General features: G+C 37.3%; 1 protein-coding gene across 13 annotated transcripts in view; it reads left to right on the plus strand.

The window, feature by feature from the left end:
* The window catches only part of ATF7IP (activating transcription factor 7 interacting protein), a 78,643-nt gene that overhangs the window by 28,774 nt on the left and 23,632 nt on the right, over positions 1-26,237 (plus strand). For 6 of the 13 annotated variants that reach the window (XM_064419982.1, XM_064419993.1, XM_064419983.1 and 3 more), the window contains 10 exons: positions 8,764-9,818; positions 14,142-14,222; positions 16,256-16,401; positions 17,541-17,678; positions 18,784-18,849; positions 19,373-19,446; positions 19,956-20,044; positions 21,266-21,904; positions 23,414-23,481; positions 24,888-25,106. In XM_064419982.1, coding sequence (XP_064276052.1) covers positions 8,771-9,818; positions 14,142-14,222; positions 16,256-16,401; positions 17,541-17,678; positions 18,784-18,849; positions 19,373-19,446; positions 19,956-20,044; positions 21,266-21,904; positions 23,414-23,481; positions 24,888-25,106 — 2,568 coding nt within the window. In that variant the 5' untranslated portion in view covers positions 8,764-8,770. Of the gene's footprint in view, positions 1-242; positions 542-3,400; positions 3,834-8,743; positions 9,819-14,141; positions 14,223-16,255; positions 16,402-17,540; positions 17,679-18,783; positions 18,850-19,372; positions 19,447-19,955; positions 20,045-21,265; positions 21,905-23,413; positions 23,482-24,887; positions 25,107-26,237 lie in introns of those variants that run through there. The other 7 variants (XM_064419989.1, XM_064419990.1, XM_064419994.1 and 4 more) reach the window with 5 other exon arrangements.

Consider the following 26,237-nt stretch of genomic DNA (forward strand, 5'->3'; position numbering starts at 1 on the left):
ATCCTTTCATGTGGGAAACGAGAAATAGCCTCTCTGCCCCGAGCAGCTCAGAGTCCCCACCAGGCTTCACTTTATGGAAGAGCTGTTTCCTCGCGCCCTGGCAACGTGCCCCTTCATCCTGTGTGCTGCGCCTGTGCAGGGCAGGTCTGGTGCAGGCCGGGCAGGGTGTGCTGCCCCTGCCCACAAACGGTGTCTTCCCCGGGGGAAACCCTCCCAACATCCAACGAACCAGCTGCTGGTTTAGTTCCATTTTAAACTTGCTTTTTAAACAGAATCTTTGAAAAAAAACCCTCATAGAAGATGCTTATGTGTGGCAAACAGTAATGTTTCAATGCAGCATCGCCTCTTTTATTGCAAATTTTCTTCTCACTTCTGCTGCTTCTGGCATTTGAGAACTGACTCTCAGGTTCACTATCAGCATCAGGTAGCTCACCTCTGAATTCTGACATCTCTGAGCTGCCAGTTGGAAATCCGAGGTTACATTGCTACAGCTAGTTGCGTATGTGATACGGGAACTAATCTAGACAACAGACTGTTCAGGGTAAATATCTCTGTTTTTTCATTACAATAGTGTTATTCTGCATTTTTTCTAACAGAAGACAAGGGATGCAAATGTGCATAAGTTAGTGATACCATGTCAAAGTTGTGGCCTGTTGAAATAGTGAAAATCAGATGTTTAAAATTTATAAAAAATTTCCTTATAAAAAGAAAAAAAATACATTTTATATAATGCCTGGAAAAGCTTAAACATGATCAGAACATCTTGCCTTTTTTCTGAGATTGTTCTTTTTCCACAGAGTGTCTCATGTTTTGATCTGCATGTGCACGAACAGTTAATTGAGGTTGTTCAGGTTTAAAGTTTGGAATATCCGAAGTTGAGTAAGTTTTTATTGTAGATGTGTTTTGGCAGTTAGTGACCATATCTATGGAATTATTAGGTCCTACTCACACTCAAGGACAATGAAAAGGAAATCCAAGCTGTTAATCCTATGCCAGAGATGAAACTGTAATCTAACATTGAGACTGTGTATTATAATATTCATTAAATGTATCTTTAAATGCAAAAATGCAACTTCACAGTCTGTAAATCCTTTAATTTAAAAAAAAAAAAACCCAAAACCAAACAAACCAAAAAACAACTTCCTTAGTGTTTTAGCTTGTGCTAAAAAAAAAATCTTTCTGTAAGAAAGCTGAGTTTTGCTGTTACCACTGTTTAAAACAGCAGGATTTGTTCAGTGTTTGGAGATGTCACAGCTGAATTGAAAGCTGATGTTTTGAGTTGTTGATAAAAGCTGAAATCTCTCACATTTGTGGGAAGTAAGAAAACACATTATCACAGCCTTGTTGCTCTGGCTGAGTTCCAGTCCTGCAGTTTTACTAGTTTAATAATCTAAGTAGCTGTTAAAATTCAGAAAATGATAGAGTTCTTCTTGGAGAATCAGCCTAAGCTCCATGTGCTAAATAGTGGGTGTTTCTAAGGGACTTGAGTTGCTTGTAGAAGTTGTGTAGGAAAGACTCTCCACTTGTTTTCCATTCTTCCACGTTCCAAAGAAGGCAGTTACCTAGGTATAAAGTGATGAACATATAAGAACAACTCTGCAGAACTACCAGCAGATAAAATATGTTAGCCAAGTAAATAGACTTGTCAGTCATTTTTGTCCTATGAGGAATTCATTTTTTCCACAAGGCTTCAAAGTGCCATGGGGAAAAAAATCAAAAATTTGGAATGAGAAACAGATTAATGAGCCAGTGCCAGAGCAAATATTATTCTCTTGAGATAGAGGAGACACAAGAGAAGTGCTGAATTTACTGTGATGTCAACGTGATGAGAGCATAGTTCAAATTAGTACATGACGCTGTTATAGGTAAATATTGATAAAGCCAAATTAATAATTAATGATGATAGATTTTATTTTGCGATCGATACACAGTCTCGATAGCCACAATCAAAGGGACAGCGTCAAGCCCAGGTTCAGCGCTGGGTGAACACTGGTCCAACCTCTATCGCATCAGAACCCCCTCTGTTCACAAAGTCAGTCGGGTGGTGTCAAGCTTTATACTTTTTTTGTGGCCTGAGGCAGAGTCCCTCTTGTTTCTTTCATAGTCAAAAATATTCTTGTTGCCTCCTTTCTTTGAGTTGGACTGGAGAATTTAATTCCTGATCAGGGATGAACGCTATACAAACATACTCACGTCATCTTCTTCCTCCGGGTGGACTGGACAATGTAGTTCCCACCAGACAATAAACGCTGGTGGTAGAGATATGGGAATCGGTTATTGGAATGCAAGTCCCCTGACAGCTTGTGCCATCTTGATCTCAGTGCTTTGACGAGCATTCATTGTCTGTGTCTCCACCCGAGCTAGTGTCTTTCGATAGCAAATTAGGCCTCTCCTCACTGTGTCTGTGGTTTTGCAGTGATATGCTGCTGCCTTATGAGGCAATTTCTTGATTTCCATGTGTGGATTTGAAAACACTCTCAGATACTTCTTTTAAACATTATGACATATAACCATTTCATATTCTACATTACCAAAAACTACATATATATTGCAATACTATCACATATACAATAAACAAGACCAATCTCTTTGAAATTGTACTGTGAGTGTACTCTGGTTTAAGAAAGCTTTAACCATGTAGGTGCCTCTTTTTCTTAGGCAGAGATACGTATGTGGGCTTAATGTTTTGTTGAATTTCAGAGACAGTTTTTTGCAAAGGTGGGGGACATTGGCTTCGCCTTTCAGGGCAGAAGTCATACTGCAGTCATGACAAAACACCAGTTTTCTGTTGGAATACTAAAAAAGCAGTGGTACTGCATAGGATCTGAAGAAAGGAAGGTTTTTCAGATGCCATACTTAAACCCAGGTGGGATCTCAAGAGGTTTTTTTGATTCAGCATTCAACATCGCATGAATTCAGTGGTCGCCTAAAAATGCTCCCGCACATTAAACACCTGTTCCTTATTGCGGCTGTGCAGGCGCACTCGTGGGTCAGCGCTGTTGTGCAACTCCAGGGCTCAGACGGAAAGCCCTTGGCTTTCTATGGCGCCCTTTGGAAAATCCCGTTCCTTTAACGCGCGCCCCCGCGCCCGACGGCTGCCGCGTGGGGCTTGTTGCTGGGTGGAATTTAAGACACTGCCGCCTGATTGGCTGCCGCGCCGCTGCTCCGTTTAGCCAATGGGAGGCGGGCCTGCTAGTCCGACTGCGGCCGGCGGGGCGCCGCGGGCGCCCTCTGGGGAGCGGCCGCGTCACTGCAGGGCTCTGCCGCAGGGGAACGTGCCTGGCTGCCCGCTCTGCGAGCCGCGGCACTTCGGGATGGGGCGGGCACAGATGAGCTGAAGGGGTTTTAATTACAGCTCACCTTGTTCTGCTGTGTGTGCACTAGGCTAAGTAGGGCAGGATGGTGACGTAATTTTTTTTTTCTTAGAAAATTGTATCTTTTTCTCCCTACTCTCGGCTAACACTAACTTAACTTCAGCCTAAAGGGGCAAAAACTGAAATCGTTTGTGGTGTGCTAGAAGAGCTATTATTTTCACATATGATAGTCATGTGATTTCGGCTTTGTTTATTACATTTAAAAACAAAGGCACAGTTGTATGTGGAGCTCACTAGGCTGGTGGTGTGCATTCCATTCAGCCAGATCAGTCAACTTGTATTACTAGTAGAAAACCAAATTACTGGTGCATTATTTAATTACGTCTTTTATAAGAGTAGGTCTCAAACATTATTTTTTTCCTTATTTGAAAATAGTTTGTAAATTTCTGACAACTTATATTGAAATTGCTATGGAGAATTTCAACTGAAAACTGCTTTTTATGAACCACTACTTAAAAGGTAGGTTTTATTCACCACTTTCATTCTCTGGAAGTCTCCATCTAGAACACAATACTCATGACCATTTGCTGCTTCACTTTCTTTGATTTGGCTATGCTACATTGTAAGTAGGCTTCCACATTTGAGTGCTGATGTTCATTATCAGTGAATTTTACTTCTTCCATGTAGTTCTTGTGCTTTGACAAACGTTTTATGGTTGTGGCGCATTTGTCTGGTGCTGCATGCCCTCGAGGAGCCCTTCGCTGGTGCTGTTCTAGACCCGTGATGTTATGCAAACCCCATTACGCACTATTGTTCAGATTGCAGCTTCTCCCTCTTCCCCCCCTCGTTTTCCCATGACCTTCCCTTTGTCTGCTGCCTGTCGCTAGGCAGGATTCAGGCAGCTCCATGCTCATTGGCTTCTCTTTTTGAGCAGCTCATGGGCTGCTTACCTGAGCACGTGATCATAGGCTGATGCATACCAGCTAATACATTCCTTTCTTGCTTTAGAGACGTCATCTCTTTACAGGGTAAGAATAATAAAAAAATAGGAAATAGAGGGGAAATGTCTCAGAGACCTTCCTACAGTCCTAGCTGCATTCGCAACTTTTGTGCTATTTAGCACACATTTCGTCATGAGAAGGACTCTAAATTTTGGAGGGAGGTGCTTAATGATGTGTTCACGTCTCACATGACTAATTATGTATGACTTCAAAGCTTAAAATGAAAAAGGGAGTTTTTGTATTTAAACAAATGAACACAGCATGTATGTTGGCCTATCAAAATTGTTGACTTTTATGAAACAAAAACAATCAGCCCAAAACCTACATCTTTATTTACAGCATTTAACCCTTGCACAGGTATCTGTACATGCCGGAGTAATTTTGTGCTGATGCATGCAAAAGCCATTCTTTGAAATAAAAGGTGTTACTATGTTGGCTTGGTGCCTGGGCCATTGGTTTCCTCCTTGTGACTTGGTCACACAATGAGTAAAAAAGAAAACACCCAAACATCAGATAAGGGAGGTGTTTAACAAACATAGCTAAACTTCATGTTGTTAACTATAAAGGGAGACTACCAAAATGCATTCATTTAGAATAGTAGTAATTTGATAAGTTTTATTTGTGCAAGACTGAATCCATGTAATTTGCTCTGTTGCTCTCTGAAGGGGTGCACCTTGCCCCTTTGAAAGACTGGAAACCAGTATTCATCAAATGGTGGCTGACTGGCTTACACTGGTGTGACCAAGTCTGTCTGGACTGGCTGCCAGTTGATTTGTTTCTCCTGCACTCAGACCTCGCATGAGTCTGTTCTTTGGCTGCACTGTGCACCCTTGTGGGTATGGCTGGAAATGCTTCAACACTGGTCTGCCCTGGTAAAGATATTTTAAAACATTGTTTTCAAAGATGAACACAAAACACTGGTTTGTCTCATCTATGCTTATAATTTTGTCACAGTAGTTTTTATGGAATATTGGTTTTGGTAGCTTTAATCAAATACTCTTTGGTTGCAAAAGACTGTGGGATTGAGCAGGACAATATGCCTGAGTTATGCCCATAACCATTTAACAATGGAATTTTGAGAAGCCTGTATTTCCTACAGGTTCTTTCCAGATCTGTGCTAGTGCTTTGTTTTTAACTAGATTTTGGATAATATCCTAAGATAAAAAGTGAACATAATATTTTAATATATAAGCAATTCAAGTTTCTTCATCCTTTTTTTTTCAATAAAAAGTAAGGATGCATCAATATAAAGGGATTCTGATGTTTGAATTTTTTAAAGACTGTTCTTCTTGGCAAATGTAAAAAGAAGTGTCTTTTATTTTCTCTGTATTTACTCTGTATTAAAGATGTTAATGAAAAACTGCTTAGATGATTTAAGAAAATTAGAACAGCAAATATTAATTTATTTTAAGTTATATGGTTATTCAAGTGGTGCAATTACAGATTTGATTTTAAGACACCTGTAAATGTTACATTAATCTATTAGTGTATTTTCTGATCATAGCAAAGGTAAGACTGTGAATTTTGTAGTATATTTTGTAAATTCTGCGTGATGCCTATAAAAGAAAATGTTGTAGTCTGGGAGATCGGACTATCCTATTGTAACTTTGATGCAGAGGCCCTGTTTTTGTACTGTGCTGCCAGAGGGTTCTCACTAGTGGCTCACCTATTAGGAGTTCTTGGACTTGTTCAAGGTTAACCAAGCCTGCTTTTTTTTTTTTTAAATTGCCTTTACAAGATAAAAATCTATAACAGCATGTGTGTTACAGGGGTTTATATGAATGAAGCGGTTTATGTGATGTGAAAATGTCTGCCTTCCTTCTGAGTTCTTGGGAAGACAGAAGGAATGTGCTTCTAAAAACTGCACTTGCACTTCCAAAATCCTAGAGACCTTTACATGCTTTTTGTACTCTCAGGTGTAAAATTCTTGCATTAAATGTATTCTTTTCTGAAGGAATATGAAGTAATTGTATTTAGCATGTAGACAGCTCTGGAAAGGCATTAACAGGTCACCTGGAGTTCATAAGCCATCTGACTGAAAATGGTTGTGATGAGAACCTTTTTTCAACTCAAGTAAACTGGTGTTTCAGATCAGTGTTTCTGTGGGTGTTATATTTTGCGCCCACTAGTGGCAATGCAGTAGTAGACAATCCAGTTCAGAAAATCTAGGTCAGAATGGCAAAAAAATAATCATAATGGTATTATTGAGAGTTCATAAATAGACCTGATACAACTTTTTGTCAAAATTTGTTCATCTGTTCTTGAGGTGTGAGTCAAAGTGTAAGTACTATCAGTAACCCAAATCTAAGGATTCTAGATTGTTTTGCAGAAAATAACTCAAGAAAAGGGTAAGGGAAGCTCAGTGCTAAGTTAAAAGGAAATATAAAAAATTGTTCTGTGCTTTGTCTGTGTTTTTGTCAGGTCATGTTAAGTATAAAATAAACCTTAGAATTGTAATGTAAGGTATATCGTGAGTTGGGGTTTACAGTAGCATCCATATTGTACTTTAGAATATATATTCTTACTTTGCAATGTAGAATATTGTAGTTAGGGATAAATGTTAAATAATTCTCTTCACAAAAAATTATTCCAAATAAACTAAGAAAGATGCAGTAAACCGAAATGATAGTAGCTAAAGCGTGTGACCCATGAGGGAGCTTGACAGCTTCAGTCTGCTGAAGAGAAGGCTAAAGGGCAATGTTAGCATTGCCTAAATAAAATTTGTAGATGAGGTCAGCTACAAAACGGAGTGGAGCCATTGTTATTTAATAGCATCTGTGTTCTGAATTTTGTACCTTGGTTCGTCGAATTGTCAAATATCCTGAGTTCTAAGGGGGTTGGGTCCAACTCAACCCCCCCCCCCCACAGGGGGTTGAGTCCAACTCCTCGCCTGGCACCCCCAAGAATCATTCCACCTGCCCAGGAGGGTTGTCCAAATGCTCTTGAGTTTGTGGTTACACAAAACTGTCATTGATCTGAGCTAGTGTTAGCAATAGTCCTACTTTCTTTTATAAAAAAAAATTAAAATAATTTATATCCCCCTGAATAGACAAAATGCAATATATTTATTAATTTCTTAGTTCTATAAATGAAAATTAATTGGGAGCTGACACAAAATGAGTCATACATAGTATTTAAAGTGCATCCTTTGCCTGATAATTCTGCTGTGTCAATGTTAATATTTGCCTATCTGGTCCTTGTGGGCAAAAAAGTCATATTGAGGTAACTGCCTGATGATTTTTCTCTTAATTACTTTTAATACAATTTTTGCATGATTTTGAGAAATGTAATAAAGTCGTATGCTTGGTGGAAGTAACTTTATGGTGGTTTGTAGCTTCAGCAGACCTAATTTGGTTAGCACCAGCTGATTCAAATCTTAGTTGTTGGGTTACATTTAGGATATAGGAACATTCTTAGCTGCTTTCTGCTTCTGAACATTATCTTATGTAATCCTTTAAAACAAGACCATTAAGCAAGACAACATGGGGAGAAAAATATATTTCAAAAATCCCTATGGATTTGTTTTGTTAAATGGAAACAGATGAAATCAGATTTTGTTTTATTTCAGCAAAATCATTATAGCTTTCTAGGTAATGCTGGATTTAACTCTATGTTTTTATTTAATAAAATAGACTTTGCACCATTTTTCTTACACTTTTTATAAACATTTATATTTTTCTTAATACTTGTGTGGGTGGATGGAGTGAATATAACTTTTGAGGGCAAACCCACCAGTTTTCCTTGAAAGAGGGAATTCTTTTACAAGGTATTCCAATTCCTGTAGTTTTTATGGCCACAAATAGTCATGTAAAATGTTACTGCAGACTGAATGAAAGTGGTCTAAAAATCCAAGTTCATGTAACCATTGTATAGATGAAAGTGGAGGATGAAAGTCTATTGTATTTGTGCATAAAAAAGTATCTTAATGATACATTGAGAAATTCTTTGTACATGATGAAATTTTCTTAAAAGTGATTTGATATAAAAATCTTGTCATTTACCCCAGTTATTAATTCTGGTTGTAACTTATGAAATTAAATCTATTTAGAACAATGGAAATATTATTGATCCATCAGTTATACATTTATTTTTTACTTTTTGATGAGAAGAGAGGCTTCTGGCTCTTATCTTAGTATAATATATATTTAAAATAGAATAGTATGAGACAAGTGGTCTGAAATGTGTAGTTAGAATATTACTGCATAATGTCTTAGTGTGACCTCTGTGACCTTTGCATAAATGTGTTTGTGCAGCATATGGAGAAACTTGGATTCACTTTTTGGGAAGTCAGATAAAATTCAAGTGTTGACAGGTGTTTCTTTGTTTCTGTCAGTATCATTTCAACCAGGTTACTTTAAAGTGTGCTAAACGTTGCACTCTTTCTTAGTAGCAGTGTAATATGACAATGGTGAATTTTTATCTTCACAGTTCTTTCTGAATTTTTTAAGGGCTAAAATGGATAGCACAGAGGAACCTCAGAAAAAAGTCTTCAAAGCACGAAAAACAATGAGAGTAAGTGATCGGCAACAACTTGAAGCTGTCTATAAGGCTAAAGAGGAGCTGTTGAAGACAACTGAAGTGAAACTGTTAAATGGAAAACATGAGAATGGAGATTCTGATATGAATTCCCTTTTAAGCAATACAGATTGTGGGGAAGTCAAGAAAGAAATTAATGGCATGGTTGACTTGTGTGTTAACTCTGAAGAAGGAAGAGCAGCTTGTGATGAAATTAGTGAGACCAAAAGGCCTGAAAGTAGGGCAGGAAACATTGTCAATGACATAGAATCCAAAGCTCTAATGCTGTCTTCAGAAAATGCTACTCCTGAACAAGCTAAAGATACTGACATTGCAGTAACGTGTGAGGCTGAAAATGGAGTTGGTAGCAGTAAAGATAACTTCCATGAAGAAAATAATAGAAAAGATCATGTGGACCAAAGAAAGACTGATATCCCATTGGAAGGTGAAAGTAAACCAGTCTGCGATATTAGTGACTCTTCTGAAGAGAAGGGAGAAACAAATTATTTACCTGTTAATTCCAGTTCATCTGGAACAGGTGAGGAAAAGAGAACTGAAGAGGTAACTGTTGAAGAGGGTGTTGGAGAAGAAGCCATCTCTAGCAGTATGGAAGCTGACCAGGAAAAACAAGAAGGCAGTGCAGGCCCTTCAGAAACCACTGTTTCAAAGACAATAGATGAGCCAGGTGAAAGTATCTTGGACAATACGGAGTGTATGGAAACAGATGACATTATTCCAATTTTGGAAAAACTAGCCCCTGCTGAAGATGATCTGAGCTGTTTTTCTAAAAGTTCTCTGCTTCCAGTGGATGACACAGTCCAAGATTTAGAAGAAAAAATAGACAATTGTTTGGGTTCACCATCCAAGCAGGAAAGCAGTGAAAGTCTGCCAAAAGAGGCTTTCTTAGTACTGTCTGATGAAGATGATCCCTGTGATGAGAAGGAGGAACTTACTGAAGGGATATTGCCAAACAAGTCAAGTCTTCCAGGTAAGAATTTTTTAAATTATTAGTTTCAGTTTAAGTTTGGGATGTTCATTTCTTAGATTGACACACTTGTGTCAGATTTCTAAATCAAAGAGGCAACCTTACCTACCAGTAATGTAATGTAGTCTTAGTTTTCAAGGTTGGTATTTGAGGCACAGGAAAAAAACTTTGTACTGAAAAATGGTCATCTTCCAGATTTGGGTGGTTTTGATTTTTTTGTTTTGGATTTTGGTTTTAGGGTTTGTTTGTTCTTTTGTTGTTGGTTTGCTCTGGGTTTTTTTCATACTCTGTAAATTTGGGTGCCAACTTGGGTGAGGTAGTGGGTGGAAAAAGGAAAGATAAGTAATTGTCAGAGAGGGAACAGAAGGATTTGCAAGAAGAGGAACTGCATTCATTTACTGCTTTCACAGGGAAGAAAGTATTTCAGCTTTCTTTAGCATGCAAATAAATGATAAGGAAAACACGCATATAAACCAGGTGTACCTCATCTTCTCTTTCAACTTTTCCAATACTGTCTTTCAGTGGGGAAAAAAAAGTTTAATGAAAAATGGATGTCGTGTATTGTTTTTATATCATATAGCTTTTATTCATTTAACTCAGTGGTTTTTATCTAAGTTTTCTGTGACTATGGCAACTGATTGATGCTTTTAAATGTTAAGTGTGGAATCTCTTCATGTAGTTAGCAGAACATTTTTCTAAGTTAAACTCTATGGATGTCCTTTGTAGTGTACTGTTTAATACAGTTTTGTAAGCTTTTTTTCATTTTGACAATGGACAGTCTTTGTTACACTCTTGCAGTTCTGAAAAGAAAACAAAATTAATAATTTACAAAAAGTTGACAATGTTCTTTTATCTGTAATTAAGAAAGATGTTTCAGATTATCTTGGGGTTGGAATTATTTTGTTGGGTTTTTTTCCTCCCCCTCTTCTCCGCCCCCCCCCCCCCCCATCTAGCTTGTATTAAATTATGACCATATTAACCCAAGTATGTTTAAATATGGTTGACTGGGTAGAAATTTCATGGCTTAAATAAGATTCAGGTTTTAGTCTCTGAGAAGTTAGTGACTATAGTTTCTCAAATCTTGTTTTACTAATGATCAGACTGTGACATTCTAAGTCTTCAGTCTTTCAAACAGCTAGAGAAACAGAGATAAGAATGGCTTTTCAGCCCTGTTTTCGACTCCTCCTTTTCTAGTATTTACCTTTAAATAATGCTAGTTAAATGGAGATAAGGTAGGTTCCATAGTTTCTGCTAAGGTAGGCATTAGTTGTTGTCAGTGAGATTGAGAAAGTGATACCATGGTTGTGCATATAAAGTCTTCCAAAAACTATTGGAGGTGGGGGAAGCAGGGGGAAAGAAGGTTGTGTGTAGTTGTGTCAAAATTGTAGTGTTATGATTCCCTTTTATTAAATAAACAGTACAAATATATTGGTTCTCTTTGTTCTCACTTCAGTTTAAGAGTTCTCTCATTGAAGACATTATGTTTACTTTTTTCATCCTATCCAATGAGAAAACACTCTGGGGTCACAGGGGAATTTGCTATGGAGCAAAAAGACTGAAGTGAATATTAAATACTGGACTACAGTTTGCAGAAGTTTAAAATTAATGTATCCAGCAATAGATTTTAAAAATTCTAAATTTTGGTGACAAGTCAATTTCTTTTGACTAGGTGTTTTATTTCTTGGCTTATAACAGTTTGACTCTTAGAGTTGTGTGGCCGTAACTGAGACTGTTCATGAAATGAAATAAATTATGTTCTGCCTTAACAAGCAACAAAGATAATAGCAGAGAGGTTGCATAGGCAGGAAACAGTTGTATGAGAAAACAGGTAGAGTTACTTTATAAAGAGTAACTTTTGGAAAGGGTCTGGGAAAACTAAAATTTAAAAAAAAAAATTAAAAGGAGACCATATGGAGATAATTTCAATATTCTGTATTGGAGAAACAGATGCAAACTCCTCATTTAAGAAGCAAGATTTCAACAAGTCAAGATAAAAAACAACATGGCTAAGCAGCAGTGAAAAAATGGTACTAGAAGACTATTCAAATGAACAGATTAATAGAATGTCTTTCCCAAGTGGAATTAGTAACTAATAGCTGTGTTGTCACAGATTTTTGTAATGAAATATCATACATCAGAAAGCCTTGGAGCTTTTTGTGTAAGCAAACAAGCATGTGACAAGGAAGCCGTGATGTGAATTCTCTTGGATATCCAAGCACAAGTGATTTCTTACCAAGAAATTTTGGAAGTGAAACAGTAAAATGGAAAGGCCTCCTGGAGGAAATAATCAGCTGAAGAATAAAAAAAAAATTCAGAGTTCCAGAGATTAGTTCCAGAGACTGTGCTGTATAACAGAATTAATAAATTGTCTAAAATGAATGGTAACTAGTTATGTCACAGTTTGCTGATATGAAGAACTGGAGAATTTTACAATGCCGATTGACTGAGAAACAAACAGGTTTCTCAGGTGAAATTCATAGTAGTTATCTACAAAGTGGTGCACATGAGTACAAAATTCATAACTTGGTCAGAACGTAGAACTGACCTCTCAGTAAAAATATTTCAGGATTATAGTAGGTGCTTTTGAGGAAACATTGATAAAATGGCAGTTGAAGAAATCAAGTGAAAAATTATTGGAATAAATTAGGAAACATGAAAGCTTTATTATGATACACCAAGCTCATAGGAGGCTGACAAGGTTGCATTCATTCCTTCTGCTTGTTTAGCATCAGGATAATGAGATCACAGCTTAACAGTGGAAACTAAGCTGATAGCCAACTGTGAAATCTTCTCCTCCTTAACTGAGAGTTCAGCTGTGCATCATGTTGAAACCACTTTTAGTTAAGTGCATTAGATTTGTTTATAGTAATGGAAGTTAGTAAGGAAAGGGCCTTCTCATCCCTGAAATTATTTGTCCTCTATATAGAGGTTTTTTGGAAAAAACCCCATAAAGTTTTTTGAAAAGTAAGACCTTGGATTTGTAGATTGTAACATGTTTTAAAGACATTCTAGATATGCATGTCTTTCCATGGAATATTTGTGTCTTTCAGCTGAATATTAAAATCTCTGAATTGTAGGAAAAGTTGTCTTCAACTTAGCAGTTCTCCTTTAGATTCATAAGTAAACTAGTCCTATTTTATTCAGAGCAATTAAATACACAAAGCTTATCTATAAGGCTTAAAAAGCAGGTGGCATAGGCATTATGCTAATTTATTACCTTAAAAGTAAGTCAGATTTGGATTGAAGAATTTGTGTTATGAATATTATTTTTACATTAATAAGAAAAATTAAAATACCATATTGCCAGGTTATTGGGTTTTGACTCCTTCCTTTTTCTCATTTATTAGGTAACTTGTTTTAAATCATTTAAATGTTCTTCGTAATAGAAGAGAGATTTAATGTTAAGAGAGCATCAAGCATATCTTTGCAACCAGAACTTTCCATTGAAAAGCTAGTAAACCCTGCAGTAATAACAAAATGAATATAGGCAAATGAAGAAGTGTACAGATAAAGATGTGTAAAACAGTGCTTACTTCCTCTCTTATAGTCTGGATAGATTTTACTGTAATCTTAAAACCAGTAGTTTTGTATTGTCTCTAACAAGCGCAGAAACACACAATGGAAGCTTGTTTCTTTCACGTATATATGAAACACATATTGGAAGCTCATGGAACATATAATAAAATTTTTCAGCAAGTGCTACCATTTTTATCTTTGTTTGCTGGCTTCAGATTTTTCTTCTTTTAAGCATTTCCTAAAAAGAGTATTTTTGAATGCCTAGTTCTAAATTGTGATACTTTGTATTAGCAAGAAACTTCAAATTAAAATTAATATTTGTTAACCTAAATCTAGGCTTTTCCTACCATTAAGATTATAGTTGAAGTTATCAATTGTAAATAGAGCAATATATTAGTATTTTAGTATTTTGTTACTGAAATTTTTATGCTTTGTCCTCAAGTGGAAAAGTAAGCTAAAATAATTTGTTGAGACCTTGAGACCTTTGAGCTACATTAAAAATACATAATTTTGTTTCAGAGGTAACTGAAACATGTTTCCCTCATACTTGCATTCAGTAATTCTGGTTAAAATGTTAACAAATTCAAAACTGAGTCTGAATGTGTTGCATGATAGTTCAAATTTTTGTTTTGAGGGTATTCCCTTAATTTTTTCATAGCTGCATTCCCTCTTTGTGATACTTATTTCTCTTGTCTTCCCTCACATGTTTTTTTTTTCATATGTTTTCTTAACTCGTTAGTCAAAACAGGACTGTTGCAAGACTTGTAAATCTGAGACAGTGTTACATGGATTTTTTTCTTCTGTTTATAGAAGAGGTGGAGGGGGAGAGAAAAAAGGAATGTGAAGATAAAGAAGAAGAGGTCCACAAAGAAGAGAAACAAATAGAGAAAAGTATGTAATGTTAAAACCATTGTGTTTCACTGTGTTGTGTGTTTTAGAAGCACAGAATCATTAGGTTTGGAAGGGACCTTTGATGATTATCTAGTCCAATGCCCCTGTTCAAACCAGGTCAACTAGAAAGCAGTTTGCCCAGAACTATATCCTGACAGGTTTTGAGTATTTCCACGGGTGAAGATTCCAGAAATTTCCTGTGTTCTGATCCCAGTGTTTGACCTCCCTCACAGGAAAAAGTTTTTAAATGTTTGAGTGAAAATTTCTGTATTTCAATTTACATCCATTTCTCTTGTCCTGTCACTGCTACTCATTAAGAGTCTTGCTCTGTTCATGCTCCACCTGTCAGGTAATTCACACACATGATAAAATCTCCCCCAATGGCCTTCTCCAGGTGAACAATTTCAGCTCTTGATGAATGCTTCTATCTCTGAAACATCTTGGTGACTCTATGCTGCAGTCTGTCCAGCATGCTCACATATTTTTATGTATTTAGAAACCCAGAACGGGACAAAAGACACAAGGTTCAGGCTCACATTCCCTGGTTAGAGGGGAATAAGTACCTCCCTCAACCTGCTGTCAGTACTCATTCTCAGGCAGCTGAGAATGTTGTTGGCCTTTTCTGCCAGGAGGCCACATTGCTGGCTCATGTTCAACTTCATGTGTATAGAGAACACCAGGGCTTTTTCTAAAAAGGTGTTTACCAGCCAGTGAATTCCCAACCTGTACTAATGCATGGTTTTATTGCTATGCAAGTGTAGCACTTGGGCATCTCCTTTTCTTAAACTTCATGAGGTTCTTGTTTGCCCATTTCTCCAGTTTGTCAGTGTGACTCCAAATGGCAGCATAACCACTTAGGAGTATACAAATCGCTCCTTCCAGTTTCGTATCACCTGCAAGTTGCTGCAGATATCTTCTTGCCCCATTATCTAGGTCATGAATGAAGATGGTGGTGTTGGTACCAGTATCATCTGCTGGTGTGCATTACTGAGTTCCAGCTGGACTAAGTGCCAATAATCACAGCTCCTGGAGCCCAACAGTTGAGCCAGTGCAATTATCTAGGCCATACATCAAGCATTTGAGGATGGTTTGGGTGTCAGAAGCATTATTAAAGATGTTCTCCTCTCATTCACCAAGCCAGTGGTCTCACTGTAGAAGGCTATCAGGCTGATGATGCCTGATTTCCCCTTGATAAATCCATTCTGTTCCCCATCACCACCTTCTTGATAGGCATTGAGATGATTTCTATCTAGATTTACTTGCTCCTTTATGTTCCCAGGGACTGAAGTAAAGCTAATAATCCTGTAGTTCCCTGGGTCCTTGTTATATAATCTGAAGATTATTTAAAAGCAGATGTCCCTTTTGTCCTTGAGAACCTTCTGGACACAAGGCCAGGATCTGGAGGAGAGAATGAGGTCTCTTTAGTTCATTTGTGCTTCATCACTGTTATTAAAAAGGACTTTTATCATCTAGTTCTGTTTTGAGCCTGTTCTTTTGTTAGATTTTTACTTTCCATCAACCAAGAAGTGAAAAAAAAGTTTGAATGGTTTTTCAGTCAGATGTTGGAGGTACAAGTTAAAGCTTCATGGCAGGTAAATACAGTTAATTGCTGGCATAGTTAAATGAGATGTGGTTTTATTTGGCTGGAATTCTGAGAAGAGAATTCATTTTTCAGAAGAAGGTTTTTCTTTTCCTTCTCAGAAGCCATGTGTCATTATAGGATGGTGCTGATAGAGCAGGAAGAACTGGAAGGAAGTTCTGGAGAGAGGAGTGGTGGTACTAGAACCATTTTGCATTTGGAGCAGCGACTGGGTGAATCACAAAGCAGAACTCACTGGCTGGGCAGTAATGTACAGATACCAGAAGGACTGGTTTTGTACTTTGATGTCATCAAGCATATTTTTCCAAAGGCATTACTGCTGCTTTAGCATGAAAAAGTTTGACCTGAGAACAACTTCACAGTAATCATGGCATTCTGAAGATACCAGTTTTTTCAGGAGTTCTTCATGAGCAGTTTTATCTAATTGTTCCAGGTGAAGCATCAAAGAGAAAGCGTTCCAAATCTGAGGACATGGACAATGTTCATTCTAAACATCGTCGGTGCATGGGAGAAGATTATGAAGCAGAACTCCAAGTCAAAATTACAGCCAGAAAGGATGTTGACCTAAAATTGCAAAAGGTAAAATAGAGGTGCAGAGCAAAAAACATATACACACACCTGTCACTTGTGTTACCGTCTTTGCATAAGCAGTCCTTCTGCACACACTCTGTGTCCCCAAACATTTTCTCTTTTTTGTGGTTGAACATTGGATGTAATTCAAATAACAAAGGTGCTTAATTTATACAAAGTTCTACGTAGCCCTCCTTTTAAAAAGAGACCAAATACCTTTTGAAAACTATGCTGTAGGAGTTACATCTGAAATGTATAAAATACTTCAAGCCTCATATGACTCTAGACTGAAAATGTTAATAATGATGATTTATATGTGATGCACTTTAGTTTGTGCCTAGCCTTTTAAAAAAGGCAGTCTCCAAAGAAGAGTGTAATACATTTGGCATTTTGCAGCTTTTTGTAGAGCTGTTAATAGCCTGATTGCACAATTGCTGTATAAGGAACATATGATCTTGAAGAAAAAAAAATATTTGCTGTTCTTCTGTTAGTTCATTAGCTAGCATGTGTTGTGACTTCATTAATTTAGTATGGCAAAAACTGAATTACATTAGTGGCTTATTTATTTTTATTTCCTATGAAAACTTCCTACACTGCAGTAGGTATAGAAGGGAGAAAAACATTAAATAACTTTTATCAAATAAACTTTGTGAAAACCAGTCTTTTCTTCTTATGTTTTTAGCTTCTGCAAGAAAGGCAGCACTGAATTTTTGCTAGGAGAAAATATATCTCAGAAAAAAGTTTTTGTTGAATGTCTTAAGCTTCTGTTTTTTGAATACCAATGTCCCTCTCAAAAATAGAAAAGTAAAAAGAACAATTAACTTGTGTAAGCACTGCACTTTAAAAGAATACCTTCTGTTGTTAAGGTTCTTTTTATATATTATAAGATTTTATGGCCTTATTATACTGCAAGGAAATTAATTTGTTGAATTAATGGCAAATCATTTGTATTTTCCAAAATTATGTCAAAACTTAGCTGTGCAACCACATGCTTATTGCTGACTGTAGATTTATTTGATTGGCAGGGCACAACAGTTTTCATTGTTCTGTTTATAGCAGGATATTTCTTAAGAGTTGAGAATATTTTTATAGATGGTCCCCCAAATTTGGGATTGCATTGTTGTATTTTTTATGTAAAAATTTTGCAGATTATCCAGAGACTGTTAGAAGAAAAACTCACCACTTTACAGTGTGAGGTATTTGACAAGACTTTGGCAGACTTGAAAACCCGAATGGAGAAAGTAGAATGCAACAAAAGGCATAAAAATGTGCTTACTGAAATGCAGGTGAGTGTTTGTGTGTTCAACTCCATACTAGGGTCAAATTCAAAAATAACTTCCTCAGTGTTTAGTAGTAAGGTTCCTACAGTTGCCAGTAGGGAAACCATTTTGACTCCGCAAGGGAAGGAGGTCGTGGGGGGAGCAGCAAATACTAATGTTCCTTTTGAGTTGTAAAACTGTTTTCCTACTCAGAAGGAGGGAAGCAACCAATTAATCATATAGAAGCCCCAAAGGGTATCTTCCATGTGGCAAAGTGATTCATTAGCTGTTAGTAGACTGCTTTTCCACTCTTCTGTACCATTTAAACATTTTTCAAAAAAATGCCAAGTATGAAAATATCTAAGGTCTTTATGAAGCTGGAAATTTGCTTAAAAATTTGGAACATTCAGAAAGGAGAGAACAGTAGCACTGGACTTCAAACATCCTACATCACGTTTCCCCAGAGTCTAAATAGTTGATGTTCTAGCAAGGAGGCAAATAGCTAGTGTTGAATGCAGCATGCTTTCCTGCATTTTTTATAGAAAGCATGTACATAATGGTGACATGAAGAACATCACAAAAAAGAATTTTGTACTGACAAGACAATTGAAAGCTTATCTTGTAACAAATTCAAAAAATAAGGCCATTTTACTTTTTTCATTAAAAGAAATATGGAGTTTGCCAGATAAGTTCCCCCTGTACAATTCTTTCCTCTTGTTGCCACAGACATTTTATGCTGATCTTTTAAGTGCTTTCTAAGATACTTTCAGTATACTTCTTTAGCAGTATCTTTAGCCATCAACTAGAATGTCAAATTAATAACATCATGTAAGGTTTTCATTTATGTAGTTTTGTGTGACCGTGCCCGATGGATTCAGTTTGTGCAGTTCTGAATAGGAAGGAAAATAATTTGTCTCTAAGATACCTTGATTGTGATGCATACATTTGTATTTCTGCTATAATATAGATGAAAATAACACAGTTGTACTGTATTTCAAGGAAGAATAAGTTCCCTCATATAAAAATAGCCTTTGACTTGATGTCTTAGTTATAGATCTTTTAGTATATAAAATTTCTTTCATGGTTCTTGGGGGTTTATGGTTTTGTTTGTTTTCATCTTCTCCCTGTTTAGGCTAAAATTGCAAGATTGACAAAGCGGGTTGGAGCAGCCAAGGAGGACTTGAAAAAGAGACAAGAAGTAAGAACTAGATTTGTTGGGGTCTAGGGTTTTTTTCGGAGTTAGCCTAAACCTTGTGTTGGAAAATAAAGAAAATTTATATGCAGAAAGATGTGACTTGTTTATTCAATGGCATTGAAAAATGGGATTTGTCTGGTTTGGTCAAAGAAGTCTTAACATCTGTTATGTAATTCTGAATTATACAGAAGCTTCTTTAGCTGTTTTTAGTGTGAAAACACCTTAAACTGTATCTAACTGAATCTAATTTACTTCAGTATGAAGAGTACTGTGTAAATAAAAGTGCATCCCACTGTTGATTCTGGGGGATGAGAGAGGGAAGAAGAAAGAGGATATAGGAGAGGGAGGCAGTAGGACCAAGGAGATTTTCTGCACTTGTAAAATATGTCAAATTCTCCTGCAGTGTTGACTTCAGAAAATTAATATCTCACACAGCAGTGAATGGATGTGAAATAAAATGAAAGTATAAGTTTGCAAGCTGACTTAGAGTTGTTCTGTTATGGCCTCTCTTTCTCATTCTGTGTAGAGTGTGGCAAATGCACCTGTATCTCCAGGGAAAGCAGCACCCGAGACTGCAAATGTAAACAATGCCACATATCGGTAAGCAAAGCACATCACTGGGACAGCGTTAAAATGTACAATAGGACACTTCAGATAATCTCTGTATTTCCTTTCTTTTTAAATTAAAGTGGTTTTGCTTTTCCTTCATTGCTCTTCACTTGTAAAATTTGATTTGCTTTTACAGAAGTCATAAATTGACAGAATTTAACTCATTCTTGGTTAAATCTGGATGGTATTTAGCATCAGTTTCAGTGTTTAAAAAATGATAGATAATAGTGGAAGTTTAGTTTCAAGAACAGTAAAATTCTCATGGTGCAAGACAAGCTTGGTGCAAGGACTTGAAAATTTATAAGTAACTCCATACTTCTTTTTATTTGGGAAATATCCAAAGTTAATTTGCCTAAGAGGCAAAAAGTGGGTTTTGAAAAAAAAAATCTGAAATAAAAGAACAGCTGTAAAATTAGGGATTTTTTTCACCATTGTACTGTTTATAAATACACCTTATGTGGCTTTTTGGGAGAAATGTCAACTCAAACTTTGTTCCTTAGAAATGCTGGCACAGTAAGGCAAATGCTGGAGTCAAAGAGGAATGTAGGAGAGAGCACACCATCAACTTTGCAAGCCCCTGCGAATCCAGGTAAGAAACTCCCTATGGACTATAAACACATTTCTTAAAATTTTTATTGCTTTCCATTAAAGAAGTAACTAACTAAACAGAATAAAACTGATTTTACTCCTTTTTTTTCCTGACCTAAAAAATAATTATTTTTAGTTCTCTAGTGCATTCCCAGTTTATATTTGTGTAGTATGCTTACCAGGTGTGGGAAAAAATGTTGATTTGGCCAAGCAGAACTTGTGGTAAATGAGGTGCTCCAGTAGACTGCATGCTGAGTATGGCAGCAAAACTGGCTGCTAAGAACTGAAACATGTCTCAGGCCCCTTATTGTACTTGATCATAATAGGATGCTGATGATACCCTTCTCTCTACCTAATGACTACAGAAATTGAGTGGGAAACTAGACAGTAATTATAAACCACATTTCTTAAAGGAGTCATGTTGAAAAATGGCATTTATAGATTAAAATTTTGTCGGGAATATAAACTCAAACTCCCCATTAATTTATTCAATATAGTCTCACTGTCCTTGGCTGTAAAAACAGTTTAATACCGAATGCTGAATCTTTCCCACAGGATTATCTTACAGTTTGCATGTACTGGCTTAGTAGTGTCTTTTGCTCCTGATGTTTAGAATTCATAGTGAAGTTTTGTTGCATAAAAGTCAATATCTTCTCTGACACTTTAATACTTTGTTTTGGTAGAACCTTCTGGATGCAAGGTCCTACCTATACAAGGCAATTAATCATAACTGACATAGTTTTTATGTCAGTTAATCATAACTGACATAGTTGTGTTTTGTGAAGTACCAGTTGCTCCACCATTTCTGTAATTGGTGTTTAAATTTCTTATAAACAGAAATGCAGTATTGACTGTGTCTTTAGCTAGGCCATTGAACATGACAGCGTACAACAGAAAAATAGTACTTATAGCCTTTATTTGCAAAAGGAAGTAATTATACACTACCTTTTTCATAGAGGTATTTGGTTGGAAGGGACCTTTAAAGATCATCTAGTCCAACCCTGCCACTGTGGACCAGGCCATCTTTCACAAGATCAAGTTGCCCAAAGCCCTGTCCAGCCTGATGCTGAACGCTTAAAATGATAGGGCATTCACTATCACTGGGCAACCAGTTCCAGTGACTCACTGCCCTCATCATAAATTGTTCCCATTTGTTGTGTTGCAGTGAAACTTCCCACCTGATTCAAGTGCTTAATTTTTTTATTTATTTTTTTGTGTGTAGTGCCTGCTTCCAGTCTTGCTGCTTCTCCAGCAGTTGTCAGTGGACATCCTAAGCTTCAGACTCCAGTGTCCTCCACCAGTTCTTTGACAACAGCAGTGCTTCCCACAGCTAACACTGCTACAGTTGTAGGCACTAACCAAGTGCCTACTGGCAGCACTCAGTCAGTGTCTGTCTCATTGCAGTCTTTGCCTGTAATCCTGCATGTACCTGTGGCAGTGTCATCCCAGACTCAGCTTCTGCAAGGCCACACAGGGACTTTGGTCTCTAACCAGCCATCAGGCAACGTTGAATTTATATCTGTCCAAAACTCGTCTACAGTTGGTAGCCTTACCAAAACTACAGTGTCTTTGGCATCAACTAACACAACTAAACCAAATAACATCCCACATGTGCCCAGTCCTGGTATTCTAAGGAACTCTACAGCCAGTGTTGGGTCAATAGGCACAACGTTGACAGTACAGGCTGTTCCTACTACACATCCTGTTACCCAGACCACAAGGACTTCTTTGCCCACAGTGGGTACTCCAGGACTTTATAATGCGACTGCCAGTCGAGCGCCCCTACAGATGAAGATTCCTCTCCCTGTATGTAGTAGTACAGCTCCTACTGAACCACCCACCACTGCAGCACCCAAGCCTGGTAAGTTATGCTTGAATGTTGGCACTGGTAAAGGAAGATAGTGGTCACAGAGAAACATAAAACTGCACTCTGTGGAAAATTGTTTCTTAATGTGTTTTACAGAGATAGTTCTAGATTGCATTTCTGTTGAAATTTTCAAGATCAAAATAATCTCTACAACACATCTGTTTCAGACATTGTTGAAAATAAACTCCCCTTGGAGTCAGCAGTGTGGCATTGTAAGCTTTGTTTTATTTAGAATTTGCTTTATATAATTCCTAGCATGAAGTCAACCTCCTGTCATTAAGAACTTGGTGTTTAATTTTAACACAGCCTCTCAGAATAATATGAACTGTCTTTCTAAGTAAAGGCATACTGAAAGGAAGGTATAATTGTACCTTAATTTTCACAATACTTAAAAGTAAACAAAATGGTAGAAAAAAACCAACTGAATATGAACCTAGTTCCAATGGAGTACACTTACAGTATTTAAATAAAGTCTCTAAATACAATAAATGTTCAAATAACAATAATTAGATTAATTACTTTTAAATACTTTTTCTCAAGCTTTGGTCCTGCCCTGATGGTTGTCTGCACTTCTGATTTTACATACCTTGAATTTCTTTTTAAGAGGTCTTTAGGATTTGTAAGTGTTGGAGTTATGGCAAGTGCCTCATTGGCACAATATAAATTAGAAGGAACTCAAGCAGAACTTGACATCAGAACTAGTTTCATTTCATTTTCCTGTATCTAAGTTACCTGTGCTAAAATACATGCTCTGTAGAGTTAGACATTGTTAGACATGTGTTATATTGACTCTTAGCTCTAAAGCAAATTGAAGTGATTTAAGACAGCATAAAAAGGATTGTGACTGATGAGATACAGTGACAAAAGAGAGGACCTGTGTGTCCAAAGAATGTCTCATTTTATGCAGTTTCCATAGATTTACAGTATGCCCTAGTAGTTTTCACACCACAACTGAATCACTGATTTGAGCCAGCACTGTTGCTGATAAGCTCTCGTTAAAATGAAAAGGAACGAGAACAGAATTTGAATTTATAGATTTGCATCAAATATTAAAGCAGCTTCTTAAATTGCTAGTTTAATGTTTGGCTGAGCTATTAAAGATACTCAGTCTCCCTGACTCAGTTATATATTTTGCAGTCTGTTTAAAACATCCTTTTTTCAGTCAGGTCTTTTTTTGTACAGAAATATTTAACAATTGTATTAATTTTTAGTTGAATAGCTTATCAATATGTGTACAGGGAGGAGAGGTTGGAGTTATACTTTGTTCTCAGGCAAGGAAATTGCTCATAAAAGGCTTTTAATATACTGTCAAACTTAGAAGGAAAGGAACACATTAATCAAACTTGACTACTTGTAATTGAAAGCTGGGGCTAAATGTAAAATATGTCACATATTGAACATTCAGTGTCAAACAGCTTTGCATATTGCCTTCAAATATGGCTAGTGGGCAGTAATAATTAGTACTGAATAGATACTGCAAATGAACAATTTTTTACCCCTCAGAAAACCAGATGAGCAGACCACCAACAGATACTGCGGCAAACAAGCGACCTGCTGAGGGAACAACACAGGTAGGCTGTTGATTGTTTCTATATAATATTCTAAAGTTACAATCCACAGGAGATTATTGATCATAATTGAACAATTTTAGTTTGTTTTGTGCCATTCTTTGTAGTTTCTCTCAATTTATATTATTCTTATTCTGATTCACTGTTACTTGCAGCATGAGCTTCTGATAATTTTTTCAGAAGTGTTTTGATGGGATTTTTTTAAGTAGATGTGTTGGTAAATCAGGAGCAGACTAAATGTTGTCTGCTAAAACAGAGCTAGCATACAAAGAAAAGACTGCCCAGTCTTTGTCGGAATGGCTTGAACTTATATAGCTACAAATATTTTATAAATTATTGCAGTGCTCTTTCCTACACTAATCCAGAAGTTAAAATTGAAATTCTAATGTTTGATTGCCATATATCGTGGGAGAAAAACAAAAAGGAAAAGAAACCTTCTTCAGGAATAGCTACTTCATGATAAAGGATGACTTGGAATACTTCTGGATTCCCTGTCTAAAATTTGTTGAACTTGCTTTGAAAGCTTGAAATTAAGCTACTTAAATTCTTCATAAATAATTTTCTTTCTGTCTATAGATGTTTCACAGAGCACCTCATAATTAACTCTTCCTATTAACCAGAAGTCATATTATTAAGAGGAATAAAAGTAATTTCTTCTAGACAGCGTTTCCAAATTCATTAGTGTTTCAAGGTACAGTTATTCTAAATTGTATTTCAAAGCAAGAAGAAAATATACTGGACAATATTCTGGTTTTCACCTGCTGAAAGTAGTCTGGCAAAGGTAGCCAGTATTTTAGAGTTTAAACTGCCTCACTCTATCTTTCCATTAAGATAAAGAAAGGTTGTTTGGAACTTCATTTTTCAACCTGTGGATTATAGCTATTCAAAACCCTTGTCAGTACTTGATATGTAGGAAATCCAGTACCATAATGGATGACAGTAGTACAGTTTTAAGGTTTAATTTTCAGTATAAGATGCATATTTTGGAATTTTTCTTCAGTTAGAGCCTGAAACCTGGGAAGAAAATTGGAAAAACAGATTGTGTATGATAATGGTATTTAGCAGTGGAAGATGAGCTACAAGGAGGGAAATAAGGCATAAGATGTTTTCAGTCTTCTGTTGTGTAGTATATGTTCTAGGTTTGCTTTCTGTGAAATCAGTTAAAGCATGTGTAATGCCATGGTTAAAAAGGAAGCACCTGATGTATTTTAATTGGCTAGTGAGGTATGGAATTGACATGCCGTTCATTTGAAAAATCCAGTTAATGCCACCTGCTTTTTGTTACACAAAATCCCAAATATTATGTATAACTCCACGCTCCGCAGCTCTCAGATCATAAAGTAGCTCGCTGTGTGCCGTATACCTGTGGCATATTTGATGGTACAACTTTGATCAATTGTTTCGAAAAGCAGTTGAAACAGGAAGAGACTCCATCAGAAAATAAAGAAGCAGTACAAGCAGCACAGACGAATTTTAACTTCCCTGAGGATGTCCTCTTTGGCTTGGAGGAAGAGGAAGAGGATGCTAAGAGCATCAAAAACACCCACAAGCAGACTGGCTGGGCAGCTAACCTATTAAAACAGTGGCTGGCCAAAAATGGCAAGGATCCTAGCTTTGAATTGGTCCCAGTAAGTGAACTCAATGATATCTTAAGAGAATTTTATTACACAATAAGAAATCATGATGGAAATACCTACAGTGTGGCAAGCTACAAGTCAATACGTGCTGGCTTAAACCGGCATCTCAAAATGCCGCCTTTTAATCGTCAGATTTGCTTAATGAAGGACAAAGAGTTTGCCAGTGCAAACATGGTGTTTGTGAGTGTGCTGAAGATGCTGCGCATGCAGGGAAAGGATGAGACTCACCACCATCCTCCTATAGCTGCCGAGGACCTGCGTAGGATTAAACAATCTGGTGTGCTGGGTTTGCACAGTCCCCTGGCACTCGTCAACAAGGTGTGGTTTGATTTGCAGTTGCATTTTGCCAAGCGAGGGAGGGAAATTCTAAGAGATCTGGCTCCAGATGCATTTGTGGTTGAGAAGGACAAGAATGGGCGTCGATATGCTATGTTTAGATATCCTGGCAAAGGCAAAAATGGAGAAGATCCTCATAAAATGGGTAAAATGTATGATATGCCTGGGGACCCAAACTGTCCTGTGTTTTCCTTGGAACTTTATTTGTCCAAGTTGCCTCCAGAGCCCCCTGCCTTTTACCTGCACCCTCTAAAGCTAACGTCAGAGCAAATGCAAGAGCAGCCTGTCTGGTACAAAAGAGAACCAATGGGTGTGAACTATCTGGGTACCATGATGCCCAGGATAAGTGTGGCAGCCAGGCTCTCTCAGCGGTACACCAATCATTCTCTCCGAACTACCACCATCCAGCTCCTCTGTGAAGCAGGACTGGGGCCCAGGGAGATAATGGCCGTGACAGGCCACCGCTCCGAGTCTGCTATTAGGCACTACTGGGGATCTGCAGAGGTTCGCTACAGGGCCTGGTCAGATAGAATGGAAAATAACGCCCCCAGTTATCGATATAGCAGGATCCCAAATGAAGGGATAAAAGAACCAGTATCTGGTGCATCCACCTCCTCTGTAAAACGTACTGTTCTAGAACAAAACAAAATTTTATTCCCTACAAAATCTGTGGTGCCACCTGGCACAAACTCTGTGGCTTTAGTCCCTGAGGGACACCCAGCTCTGAGTTGCAAAAGCCCGGTCCTGTTGAACCGCAGTACGTCCAAGGTGTTTCTCCCCAAGAGC

The sequence above is a fragment of the Passer domesticus genome, chromosome 5 (genome assembly GCF_036417665.1).
Source record: "Passer domesticus isolate bPasDom1 chromosome 5, bPasDom1.hap1, whole genome shotgun sequence".
Classification (NCBI taxonomy): domain Eukaryota; kingdom Metazoa; phylum Chordata; class Aves; order Passeriformes; family Passeridae; genus Passer; species Passer domesticus.